General features: G+C 36.6%; 1 protein-coding gene across 3 annotated transcripts in view; it reads left to right on the forward strand.

Moving 5' to 3' along the window:
- asmt (acetylserotonin O-methyltransferase) overlaps nt 1-13,552 on the forward strand; it is a 117,197-nt gene that overhangs the window by 15,782 nt on the left and 87,863 nt on the right. The window contains exons 2-7 of one of the 3 annotated variants that reach the window (XM_089133497.1): nt 1,175-1,240; nt 2,301-2,420; nt 4,538-4,709; nt 7,791-7,920; nt 10,008-10,076; nt 11,735-11,853. In XM_089133497.1, the coding sequence (XP_088989623.1) occupies nt 1,235-1,240; nt 2,301-2,420; nt 4,538-4,709; nt 7,791-7,920; nt 10,008-10,076; nt 11,735-11,853 (616 nt within the window). In that variant the 5' untranslated portion in view covers nt 1,175-1,234. Of the gene's footprint in view, nt 1-1,174; nt 1,241-2,300; nt 2,421-4,219; nt 4,336-4,537; nt 4,710-7,790; nt 7,921-10,007; nt 10,077-11,734; nt 11,854-13,552 lie in introns of those variants that run through there. The other 2 variants (XM_089133499.1, XM_089133498.1) reach the window with 2 other exon arrangements.

Below are 13,552 nucleotides of genomic sequence, written 5' to 3' on the forward strand. Positions count from 1 at the left end.
GGCGCCATCTTAAGGCCGGATTCACATATAGCGCCTAAAAACGCGTAGAAAACGCTGGGCGCGCCGCATTCTCTATTTTGCAAAGCGCCAGGGCGGTTGCGCTTCAGTTGGTTCTTGTCACATGACCTATTGTGTGCGTACGGTGCGCTTGCGGTATTCTGAAAAGTTGAGATGTTTTTATCTCGACGCGGCGCGGACGCGCATGGAAAAAAGGAGCGCGTCGCACCGCGACCGCACCGCTTCCATTATGAGCGCGCATACCGCGCGCCTACATTTGAAATAACGAACTTGAGCGCGCAAAAGACGCGATATGTGAACCGGCCCTAAACCGGTCATCCGCTCCGCTCAGTGTAAGGTGAAATGAGCTGTCAGCGCATTAAATTAATCATATCTCACTGAATACTGAACTGATTTTCACTCGTTTTTTTTTGTTTTTTTTGTTGCAAAGGTCATTCATGTCCCTATGATACAGGACACATATTTATGTGTATTTTAATATCCATTGTAGGTTAACAGTAATATAATATTCTGATATAAGATGTACGTAAAGTGACCAGACACAATATATGTGATGAAGGATATAATGTATTTTATAATTCACACACTATAAATATAATAAAGAAGCAGAAACAGATACTAGCAGTAAAGTAAGATATTTTAATAAGTTGAAGAAAGTTGAAGTTTATGATTGACACACGCACATACACACACACACTTTCACACACAGAATCCCGAACACAGCCACCGGTAATAAAAATTGAGAAGAAGCTTTTCAACGTGTTTGCATCCGTAACGTTAATTTCTAAAAATTAAATTTGGACAACATTAAAGGGTTAGTTCACCCAAAAATGAAAATTAAGTCATTAATTACTCACCCCCATGCTGTACCAACCCCGTAAGACCTTCGTTCGTCTTCGGAACACAAATGAAGATATTTTTGATTAAATTTGAGAGCTGTATCACTACCACATTGGCTCCTAAGGGACTGGCTCTGTCTTGACGGCCCAGAAAGTCAATGAAGAAAATGTTTAAATATTCCATGTGACTACCGTGGCTCAACTTTAAGCTTATCAAGCGACGCGAATACTTTTTGTGCGAAAAAAACAAACAAAAATAACGACTTTATTCGACTATTCCTTTTCTTCCTTGTTGGCCTGAAACGAGATTTCCTTAGATTTCCACGACGCATGCGCGAGAACTGAACTGAAGTAGCTAAAGGAGATCGCAATTCAGCATGGGGGTGAGTAATTAATGACTTAATTTTCATTTTTGGGTGAACTAACCCTTTAATTAAGAGGCTTCGTCAGTACAGTTCTTGAAACCCAGGCATTGTGATCACTTGAATATAGAGTAATACTTTTATAAGTCTGATCCCTGATCGTGAGAATAACAGTTAATCCTCTCTGGCTAATTTAACCTGTATTTTATTACATGGCAACAGAAGAACAACAACTGAAGTCACATTTAAAACTCACCATCCAGTTCACAGTTTGTGAAAAACTGACACAAAAAGTGTCTGAATCAACAGTTTGCTACTTTGATAAGAAAGCATCAGCTAAAGTTATTGCTCATGTAAGCATTACTGATGAAGAACAGCGGATGAATCGTCCTCATCTGTAATGTTACTGTATGGGATCATCAGCACAGAGAGAGAATTAAGGGAAGACACACACAGACTGGTTGTTTTAATGTAAATCATACGCTCACATTGCCAATGAGTTCATTGTGACGGGACAATCAGTCTGGAGTGGGACACGCTTTGTGTTTCTACAGTCACTCTGTGCTAAAGCTTTCAGTTTAACTCACGAAGGACATTTAGGCGTGATGGACACCAGAGCGAATCTTCAAAGTCCTTGTCCAGCTTAAAGTTAAAGTTAAGCGAGTTTGTGCTGAAAACATCAACAAACAGTGGGATCAGAGAAATAATCGTGTTTGAATCAAGTGTGTTTTTCTGAACCCACTGACAGATTTTCAAGCAGAGACCCTCTTTATTTTGATTATTTTCAGAAAACAAGACAGTCATTGTTCTTCTCCAGTAAATGTGTCTTGATCTAAGAATGTTTAGATATTTGTACTGGATAACAAGACAGAAACACCGAGGAAGAACGTAATCATCCGTCTTCATGTTGACTGTAATAAGATGTTTTTTCTCTCTGAGTTTATCCTGTTGTTTAACGAATAAGCAGCTTTAATTGCTTTCAGAGTAATAAATGTTGAGGTCTGAATTAAAAGCCCTTCTCTGTGTCCATTCAATCTGGACGTGTATAATCCGTCTAATCTGATTATGTCTCTGTGTAAAGCCGAGCGCTCGGTGTTTCTCACACACACCGGAGCAAACGCTGATGAACATGGCCACCACTGACCCCGAGCTGTATCCGAGGAAGATCCTGCAGTACATGGAGGGATTCCTGGTGTCGAAGGTAAAGCCGATGTCAACATTTCTGCCAACTTTCAGTGAGATCGTAACATGTCTTACAGTCGACAGTCAAGAGTTTGGAAAAATTGTGAAATACTATTATAATGTAAACATCTGTTTTCTATGTGAATAAATAGTAAAGTGTAATTTATTCCTGTGATCATACTCCAGTCTTCAGTGTCACACAACCCGATCTCACGGGAATTCGTACGAATTTTACGAGGTGGCTAATTCGTAACAATTTGTACGACCTCACTCGTACGAATTAGTACGAATTAGCCAATTCGTATGAATTCGTACGAATGACCTACCCCTGACCCCGCCCCTAAACATAACCGTCACGTGGGTTTAGGCAAATCGTACAAATTTGTACGAGTGAGGTCGTATGAATTAGTACGAATTAGCCACTTTTGAATCACTCGTACGAATTCGTACGAATTGGTCGTGAGATAGGGTAGTGTCACGTGATCCTTCAGAAATCACTCTAAGATGAGGATTTTGCTGAATAAGTTGTTTTCTATTTATCAGAGAATCCTGAAAACTAAAATCTATCACACTAATAATAATAATAAATGTTTCTTGAGCATCAGATCATCATATTAAAGTGATTTCTGAAGGACTTGAGCTGTAAGCCATAATCATCAAACGTATAACAAATAAAGGCTTGAAATATCTCACTTTGCATTTAATGAGTCTATATAATATATTAGTTTCACCTTTTAAAGGGGACATATCATGCAAAATCCACTTTTTTAGCCCTCAAATGCATTTTGTTGTATATTTGGAGTGTTTATAAGTACAGAAAAGATGAAATTATTCTCTTCAGGTGATTCGTTTATATCTTTATATTCTGTTTTGGTCATATTTTTCAACCTGTTCAGATTTTTCTGTTGTCTATTTTGAGCAAGTGCGTCGCCGTATTTGCAGCGGAACTGCCAAATAAGGACATCGACTACCGGTCCAACACTTCGAGCAATCCGCCATTATTATTTCTCGCTCCGATTTTGTAGTCCGAGCTCAATGATGCAGAGGTTACGAGAGGGCGAGTCAAAATGTACGGTTTTTGGATATATGTTAGTGACCTGAAGCACTTCAAGGATTCCCACTTCAACAGTAACGTTATAAAGAAGGGTTTGCCGATTGACTTCGTCTGAATGAGAGGTAAATTCCTTCTATCTTTGGAGACGACGAACAGAGCATTTCGATAAGCTGTAAATATCGTTAATAAAAATAAAGTAGCTGCTACTTTACTTTCTTAAAACACATGGTGGTCATGGTTTAGCAGTACATTTGTCTTTCTTTGTTTTTGTTTTGAAGTAACGTTACGTCTGCAGTATTATTGTTCTTGAGTTTCATCAATGCTCATTTAGCTGCTTTGTTTTCTGATGCTATTCTAAACGTATCATATTGTCAATGCAGATTTTTTTTTTTTTTTGTGGTAAGATTAGACCGTAGTCATTTATCTTGTCAGTGTGCTTGTTTTAACAAGAGAAATAGTCGACTTTCACTAATAACACAAGTTAACTCGCATACCAATACATCCATATGAAGAGGTCTGCAGGTTTGCCGTCGTCTTTATCAACTCGTTCGCTCTGGCTCGAATATGTAAGGCTTGATGGACAAGTCTTCTGTTGTTGACATTTTATTAAAGTGTGAATAATTTTTTTTTTTTGAAGGTATCGTATATAATCGTATATCTCTAATCAAACTACAATAATGGCCGAACGCGGGGAGTTGAACTGACCGTGAACTCATCGACCTGGAGAGCGGGCGGGGTGTGACGCATTTCCTTTTTATTTAAAGGGGCCGCTCTGAAACCGGTCGCTCAAAGACGCACATCAGAAAAGGGGCCTGTGGAGCTATAATAATGAGGAATTCAGACCCAAGCATTGCAGTTATGCTTTATATAGACCACAACGGTATGATTTATATGTAAAAATGAATGATTTAAAAGCATGAAATGCACCCTTTAAGTTGAATTACTGAAATAGATGAACTTTTGCGCCATATTCTAATTTTTTCGAGTTTCACCTGTAGCGTATTTTGCATCTCCTTGATTTAAGAGTGTTTGTGCGGAGGTTTCCTGCAGTGTTGATGGTGTGTGTGTGTGTGTGTCGTCAGACACTGTTCTCTGCCTGTGAGCTGGGAGTGTTTGAGCTTCTGAACGAGTCTGCGATGTCTGTGTGTCAGCTGTGTGAGGCTCTGAACACCAGTGAGGACGGCACTGAACGCTTGCTGTCTGCGTGTGTCGGCCTGGAGCTTCTCAACGCACACACACACCCTGACGGAACAGGTACTGCACACACACACACACACACCCTGACGGAACAGGTACTGCACACATACACACACACACACACACACACACACACACACACACCCTGACGGATATAGTTAGAATATGGAGGGAAAAAAATGCATAATTTTATTCAAATTGCCAAACTTGCTTATATTTATATTTCATGACAAAAAGAAATACTGAGGAATAGGGCTGCACGATTATGACAAAAATCATAATTGTCGATTATTGCCCTGAAATTATAATTGCGATTAATAATTACGATTATCACAATTTACATTGAATTTTGTTTTGAACAACTTTATGCCATTGTTCGAAGAAACTGCATGCAAATTTTTATATCAAAATAAAATGTCTGAAAACTCCTGAAACTTTCAATGCTTTTCTACAAGTAACTTTAAGTGCTTTTAACTTTTTAAATGCTTTTCTACAAGTAACTTCAAGTAACACCAAGTAACTTTTCCTCTTCGGTCGCCCTACTGGTTGGAAACGAAATTGTCCATTGCCGCTGTCGTAAATAATTTAGCCTACCGTCGCACGCATGCTCGCTGTTTATCCAGCACCGGCTTTAGAATGAACGATGTCCACAGACAATGTAGAGTATGTTACATGATTTCATGAAAGGATGATGTATTGCGACATCAGAAACAAAAAAACAACAACGAAATAATGACAATTGTAGTGCTTGATGTAAAGCAGTCGAATTTTGTAGTTCTTTTTTTGGTCGGGTTCCTACCCGAACCCCGAAGTTAGTGCTAGTAAAAGTGATACAGACCCCGTCAGGCGACGGCAGAAGTGCCTTTCACCCTGTTACGACTTGATGAACCACTGATAAGATTTTGGAAACATTATTTTAAGTAAACAATGCTAGATAGTGTTGCTTTAATGCTAATTATAATTATAATGTTACACTAACTAAAATTGAAACAATGGGGAAAAAACCCTTAAGATAAACTGTAAAAAAAAAAAAAAAAAAACATTTTAAGCACACAGAATAATGTAAGTGGACTTTTTATAATTGTGCCATTGAACGATTACATAATTGTGGCATCCATAATTGTAATCGCGATTATAAATTCGATTAATTGTGCAGCCCTACTGAGGAAGAACATAATTTTTTGCAGTGTATAAGGGGAATGAGAGTTTGGACATATAGAAATATTTATAAAAAAAAAATATTTTCTAGCACTAATCTTTCAAGGGCTGTGAAACGATTAATCGCATCCAAAATAAAAGTTTAACATGTATATATATATATATATTGTTAGGCGTTAACAGTTTAAGGACCCAGAACCAGATATGAAGAATGAAGACCCGGACTCAGAATTAAAAAAAATTAAAGCAAGTTTTACTGAACATAGTTTGCCATTTCATCAGCAGAAGTCAGCTTCAAGACTCACTCAGAAGTTCGTAGGCCGCCGCCCTTCCAGTTACAACAATCACAGCAGTTATACCATATTCAAGGTCTAAGCTACGTCATTGCTTACTCAGTGAATGATTCTTTTTGGCTAAGAAATAGATAAACACAGTAATTTTCCACACATATACAGATAGACGAAGCATATCTCCATCGATGATGTATCTGACACTCGGAGGCACGTCATGACCTTCCAGGTCACAGATTTGGGTTGCTGGTGCCAGTATGTCCAGAACAACAACTCATTCAATCTCCAATAATGGCAGTGGTTCCTTAACCTGCAACCAAGAAGACTAACACTAAACTTTAGTCTAACTGGAGTAAGACTTTAACAAAGAAATGGTGCCTTAAACTGTTGGATTCAATGACCCCTTTATGTTTTAACACTCAAACATAAACCAAAATCCATATTTCCCTATTATTTTCAATGTTACCGCATTCACATAGGACCCTAGCAAATAAGAGCTCCTATCAAGGCTTATTATCAGTTAAGTGTACCAAAACATAATGGTAAAACATTCACTCGTTTGGGAGAAAAACAGATAACATTTGCTCCTCAGAAAGCAAATAATACATTAGAAAGAATACATTTTAATACAACAATTAAAGTTCAAGCTAGCAATGCTCAATACATTGATGGCTGCTTGACCATCGGTACAGAGAAGTATCATATTATGTGTTGGACATATGTGTTCACGACGCCGTTAGGATAAACCTTTCTCCTGAGACCAGAGAAAGAGACAAACGGCCTTGTGCACCTAAAAGAAGCTGGCGACTTACATCAGCATCCATTGAAGAATCTTATTTCACTAGCAAAAGTACAAAGAATAAATTTATATGTCAATAAATGATTAAGTAATAATGAATATACTTAATTATTGATTTTATAAAAGAAATACATAAGCATTCAAAAGGATATATGATATATGCTGAAGAGGCAAGGGATTTGACCACCCCTTCAATATATATATATATATATATATATATATATATATATATTACTGTATATGTGTGTGTGTGTATATATATATATATATATATATATATATATATGAAGAGTTCAGATACAAAAGCCTCTAAATGCCATTTGAAATTTTCTTCTTGAATGATGATTTTTATCAAACTTGTATATTTAAGTTCACTAATTTCACTTAAATAACAATTAATAGGTAATTATCATTGCCATTTAAGTGAAATCACTGAACTTAAATATACAAGCTTGATAAAAATCATCATTCTAGAAGAAAATTTCAAATGGCACTTAGAGGCTTTTGCATCTGAACTCTTCATATATATATATATGTGTGTGTGTGTGTGTGCGTGTGTGTGCGCGTGTGCATGTACGTATTTAAAAAAAAATGTTATTTACAAATAAAAAATTATATATATATATATATATATATGAATAAATTATACTATAAATTTATATGCAGTATATACATGCATGTGTCTGTATATATATATACAAAATAATTATACACACATATTATGTAAACACATACTTTTATTTTGTTGCAATCAATCGCTCTTAATCATTTCACAGTCCCAAATCTTTCAGAAAATAAGACTTAATATCTTCAGTAAAGTGCAGTTCTGCTCATGTTGTACGGCTGAATGTAAATGCATTGTGGGTAATTGTCTTTTTCCCACATCTTTAGTTCTCTACAGTAACACAGAAATGTCCCGCGTGTTTCTGACCAAGTCCAGCCCGAAGTCTCTGTATCAGTCGATTGAGTACAGCTCCAGAACCATCTACCTGTGCTGGCACTACCTGACCGACGCCGTGCGGTGAGCACATATCATCATATCCATATTCATAAAGCCTGCAAATGACTCAGGAAAATACGTCTCTATGGCACGCATTGTGTTTATCGCAAGTAACCTATCTCACTGCAATTCGTACGAATTTTTATGTGGTGGCTAATTCGTAGTAATTCATACGACCTCAATCGTACAAATTCATACGATTTTTGCTAATTCGTAGTTACCAAATTCGTATGAATTGAATGACCTTCCCCTGACCCCACCCCTAAACCTACCAATCCAGTTGGTTTTAGACAATTCGTACGAATTTAAATCACTTGTACAAATTCGTCGTGAGATGACGTTGGCAATTTATACGCGAAAATGAGTTTTACGTGCATATGATACGCCGTTTTCGCCGTGCATTTAATATGCACTTTATTGCGTGTAATATAAACACACACATACACCACACCACTACTAAACATACCCATGCGTATCATATGCATGTAAAAACTCATTTTCGTGTATAAATTGCACTGTTTTATCAGATCAAAGTTCTTTAACTGTACAAATGTCCTCCTTTAGCTCGAGCTTCACAAATTTTTAAATCTGAACAGATCTATTTTTCTGTATCAACTAAATGTATAAGAATAACTTTGATATCGTTAGTAATATTTAAACTGGACTGAAGCAACTTCGATTTACTTGATAATAGCTTTTTTTTTTTTTAAATCTTGAGTATTAGATTTCATCATCAGGCTTTGATGAAGGTTTATTTATCTCTCAGTCATCATTGTATGTTTTAAAACCGCAGAGATTTGATCATAAAACTAAACATTTAAATATAATCTTACTAAGACTAATCGGCAGATATTGATTTTTATATGCAGTTTGTGTAAGTATCTGCTGTACTTTTATAAAGATCTCATTGATTTACAATACTTTATCTTACTTTTCGTCCATATTAATGTCAGCATCTGTAAAGAAAATCATATTTTATCTATACCACGAATGTCATTTCTCGTGGCATTTATACGCCCAAAAATTGTTTTTGCGTGTATATGCTACGCACTAAAAAACCCTGGGGTAGGTTTCGGGGGGAGTGTTGTGGTGGAGTTCGTGCGTATCATATGCACACGAAAAACGCGTACCATATACATGCAAAAACTGTTTTTGGGGTTTAAATGGCACGAGAAATGACATTCGTGCTATAAATACGAACTGTCATGAGATCCGGCTCGATTTTTTTTAATCAACTAAATGTATAAGAACAACTTTGATATCGTTAGTAATATTTAAACTGGACTAAAGCAACTTCGATTTACTTGATAATAGCTTTTTTTAGAAAAACACGAGTATTAGATTTCATCACCAGGCTTTGATGAAGGTTTATTTATCTCTCAATCATTTTAAAACTGCAGAGATTCGATCATAAAACTAAACATTTAAATATAATCTTACTAAGACTAATCGGCAGATATTGATATTTATATGCAGTTTGTGTAAGTATCTGCTGCACTTTTACAAAGATCTCATTGATTTACAATACTTTCATCTTACTTTTTGTCCATATTAATGTCAGCATCTGTAAAAAAAAATCATATTTTAATATTCTCACTTTATCATGCTATGAGTCAGAAAGGCCTGATGTATCATATAATACTCGGCAAAAAAAACAAAAAAAACATTTTGCCTAAAGGTTCAATAAACGGTTCCTTTAAGAAAACATTTTTTTCTTTTTGTAAATATTATTCACAGGGTCTGTTATCCGATATTCGCAGCGAGACACGCCTGAAGTCTACATGAAACGCTGGTTTCAGCTTATGATAAATAATGGTGTCAGTTTAAAGGGGTTTAATTATATAGTCATTACATATAGGAAATATGTATTATAATGACATCAGCTGAAAAGGAAATCCTGTGTTTTGAGTAGTTATGAAGACAAACTCTGATCTCTGTAGAATTATGTCACTGATGAATCTCTCAGTAGGAGCAGGGACATGTGTTAGAGACTCGGTCGAGTCGATGTTGATTCAGTTTCAGGGAAGTGAGAGAAACCTAACCTTCTGTTTTGGATCCGGCTGAAAACATTCCTCTTCCTCTTCTTTATCGGGACTATTCCTCCTCAGAGACGGGAAGAACCAGTATGAGAAAGCTTTTGGGACGAACTCCAAAGACCTGTTTGAATCCCTGTACAGGTGAGGTGTGTGTGTGTGTGTGTGTGTGTTTGTGTGAGTCAACAGTCTGAAGGTGACCCGAGTTTGATGGTTATAGCTTGAAAGTATGAGTTTGTATTTATATTTTGATTTAGCTTTTATTCATATATTTTTATATTAATTTCACTTACATTTTTTGTAGTTTTGTTATGTGCTTTTGTCACTTTTATTGATTATATATATAAAAGTTTAATTGATTGGTCTGCATCTTGTTCTCACTATTGCCTCTGCAATCTGTTTTCTGGTTCCCAAATATTACAGTTCGTAAGTTTACATGAAAGCTCTCAGCCCATTCTCACCCCCAAGGCGTCACTTAACTGACGCCTTGGGAAGCATTTGGACATGCTTCAATATCTGACGCTTTAGGCGCCCTTTAGCGTCAGTTAGATGACGCCCTAGGATCGTGTGTACCCTACCCCCACCCCACACCTAAACCTAACCGCGTCCTCTAACTGACGCTTTCCTTTAGCGTCAGTTAGATGACGCCGTAGGATCGCGTCATGTAAGTGACGCTAAAGGGCGCCTAAAACGTCAAATATTGAAGCATGGTCAAAGGTGACGCCTTGGGGTGAGAATGCGTTGAAGCTCTGGTAATGTGCATAGATATATACGCTAGATGTCGCCATGGCAACGGCTGTTCATTGGAACGAATGCGTCAATATAGCCGCCATCTTGGATCAGGGAAGCCCCTCCTCTTTAATGCATCAGCGTCAATGTCAAAGGTCTAACGGAAATAAAATCACCATAAATCATCATGAAAGCGATTGTCTAGTGTTTTGGTTCGTTCCAATGGTCAGATTTATCTTCGAGTCCAGAAAAGAAAAAAAACAACATTTTTTAAACATTCTTGTATGTAAAATTCCCTTAAATTCGCAGTACAGGCAGAGATAGCAGCGTTACCTAGAGCCAGTGTTGTAGTACTCGAGACTCGGACTCGTCTCGGACTCGGTCTAGAGTCCATATTTTAATGGTCTTGGTCTTGTCATGGACTCGTGTCCATTTGGACTCGGAATTGACTCGTACTCGAACATTTTTTTTTAGGACTCTGAATTATTCCCGAGTCCACTCGAGTTCAATTAAAAATATTTTTCATGATTATTAATGTATGTTAATAAAATATTTCTTTAAATTGATTGACACGGCCAGTGATTGGTGATTTTCTAGTGTGCAACTGCGCATGACAAATTGTAATAAAATTACTTTTAACACCACCTACTATGTGGCCTTTTTACCCTAAACTGATCATATTTTTTAAACTCTAAGTAAATTCAGTAAAAAAAAAAATTCTCTAAGTAAATAAAAGTAAATTAGGTAATCAACCCTCACTGCATGGTCTCGGTCTCGACTCGGACTCGACCGTCTCTGGTCTCGGACTCGACTCTCTTTGGACTCGGTCTTGACTCGGACTCGACTCTCTCTGGTCTCGGTGTCGACTTGGACTCGAGTGAGGTGGTCTCGACTACAACACTGCCTAGAGCTACTTCCTATGACGAGAGCCCTGTTCCAAGATGGCGGCGGTTCTGACGGGGACTTAGAACCTCAAGGCGACATCTAGTGTATATATCTATGGGTTATGTGAACCTCTTAACGTCACGTTTCAAATATTCGTTTAGATGTTTATATGTTTGTGTGTGTTTCAGGTCTGAGGAGGAGATGGTGAAGTTCATGCAGCTCATGAACTCGATCTGGAACATCTGCGGTCGTGATGTCATCACCGCGTTCGATCTGTCCCCGTTCAGACGCATCTGTGATCTCGGAGGTACAGTACACTTCTCACACGATGAGCTGATCACTATGGCAAGCTGGTTTAACGTTTAATCCTTAAACAGGATTGGTCTCTATTTAGTATCAGTTCTCTTCTATTTCCATCTATTTACAAAAAACAAACAAACACTGGGTTAAAAACAACCCAAGGCCTGGGTAAATATAGAACAGAACACATTGTTTTAAATTTACCCATCAAATTGGGTTATTTATTTTACCCATCTTACTGGATTGATTTTTAATTAAATAGGTGGTATAATGCCATTTTCACCAGATGTAAAATAAGTCTCTGATGTCCCCAGAGTGTGTTTCTGAAGTTTTAGCTCAAAACTTTTTAAATGGCATGTTAAAGCCAAGGTGTCGCTTTTTGAGGGTGAGCAAAAAAGCACTGTTGTATGTCTGTCCCTTTAAATGCAAATGAGCTGCTGCTCCCGGCACAGGGGGTGGAGCTTAAACGGCTTGTGTCATTTTACGTCACACACACATCCAGTGAAAATTTCCAAAATTTGAATTTCCAATGGAGAGACTCAAGAATACAACATCTGGTTTAACGTGTAATCTTTAAAACGCACTAGTCTCCATTTACTCCTGTCCTGGCCACTTCGTGTATTTTCTGTGATCTGAGAGCGATCCGAAGAGTCACATATCTGTTGCTTTCGCTGTTCTCATCTATTTACCTAAAGAATAAGTGCTAGTAGCAGGAAAATAGATACTAGTGCGTTTTAATGATTAAATGTTAAATCAGCTTGCCATACTATGACATGCGCTTGCAGACCTGATCCACAAGATGGAGCCGTGGGGCTGATTCTGTGGCACTGCTTATTATTTAGAAGCTAAACAAGTGTTCTTAAAATCAAATATTGCATATTATTGGTGTCAAATATGGACTAAAATCGCACAATACGCTTAAATAACTGTGATGTACTATATTTATTGGTATTATACACTTCTGTTCAAAGGTTTCAGGTCGGTAAGATTTGTAAATGTTTTTGAAAGTCTCTTTTGCTCACCTTTCACCGGCATTTACTTAACAAAAATACAGTAAAAATTGTGAAATATTATTATAACGTAAATAATCTGTTTTCTATGTGAATATATAGTAAAGTGTAATTTATTCCTGTGATCAAAGCTGAATTTATCATCATTACTCCAGTCTTCAGTGTCACATGATCCTTCACAAATCACTCTAATATAATCTTTTACTATTATCAATGTTGAATTATCATTATGTTGATTATTTTCATTATGTTGTTTTTTTATGTCATAATTTAAATTTTTTTTTTTATTCATCATATGATATTTTAAGTTACAATTTGGACTTTTTAAGTAATAATTTAGTTTTATCATGTCAAAGTTTAGGCTTTTTGGTCATCATTATGACTTAAGAAATAATTATACCTTTTTTTGTCAATATTTTTTAATGTCATAATTATGACTCTTTGAATAATAAGTCATCATTTTTTTTCTTAATTTCGAATTTTTTTTTTACTTTGGGAAAATGCACGTCTATTCTGTAGCTTTTGTTTTGATCAAATTTAAAGCATTGTTTTTGAATATAACTATTCATTTCTTTAAAAAAAAAATACTGACACCAAAAATGTATCGCCAAAGTTGTTTTGTCTTTACTTATATTTTATATTTTTCCACAAATCTGAATCAGTTCTCAAACAAATAAACAAGAAGCATGAGGGTTT

This window comes from Pimephales promelas, chromosome 7, assembly GCF_988280905.1.
Source record: "Pimephales promelas chromosome 7, fPimPro1.hap1.1, whole genome shotgun sequence".
In the NCBI taxonomy this organism is placed as follows: domain Eukaryota; kingdom Metazoa; phylum Chordata; class Actinopteri; order Cypriniformes; family Leuciscidae; genus Pimephales; species Pimephales promelas.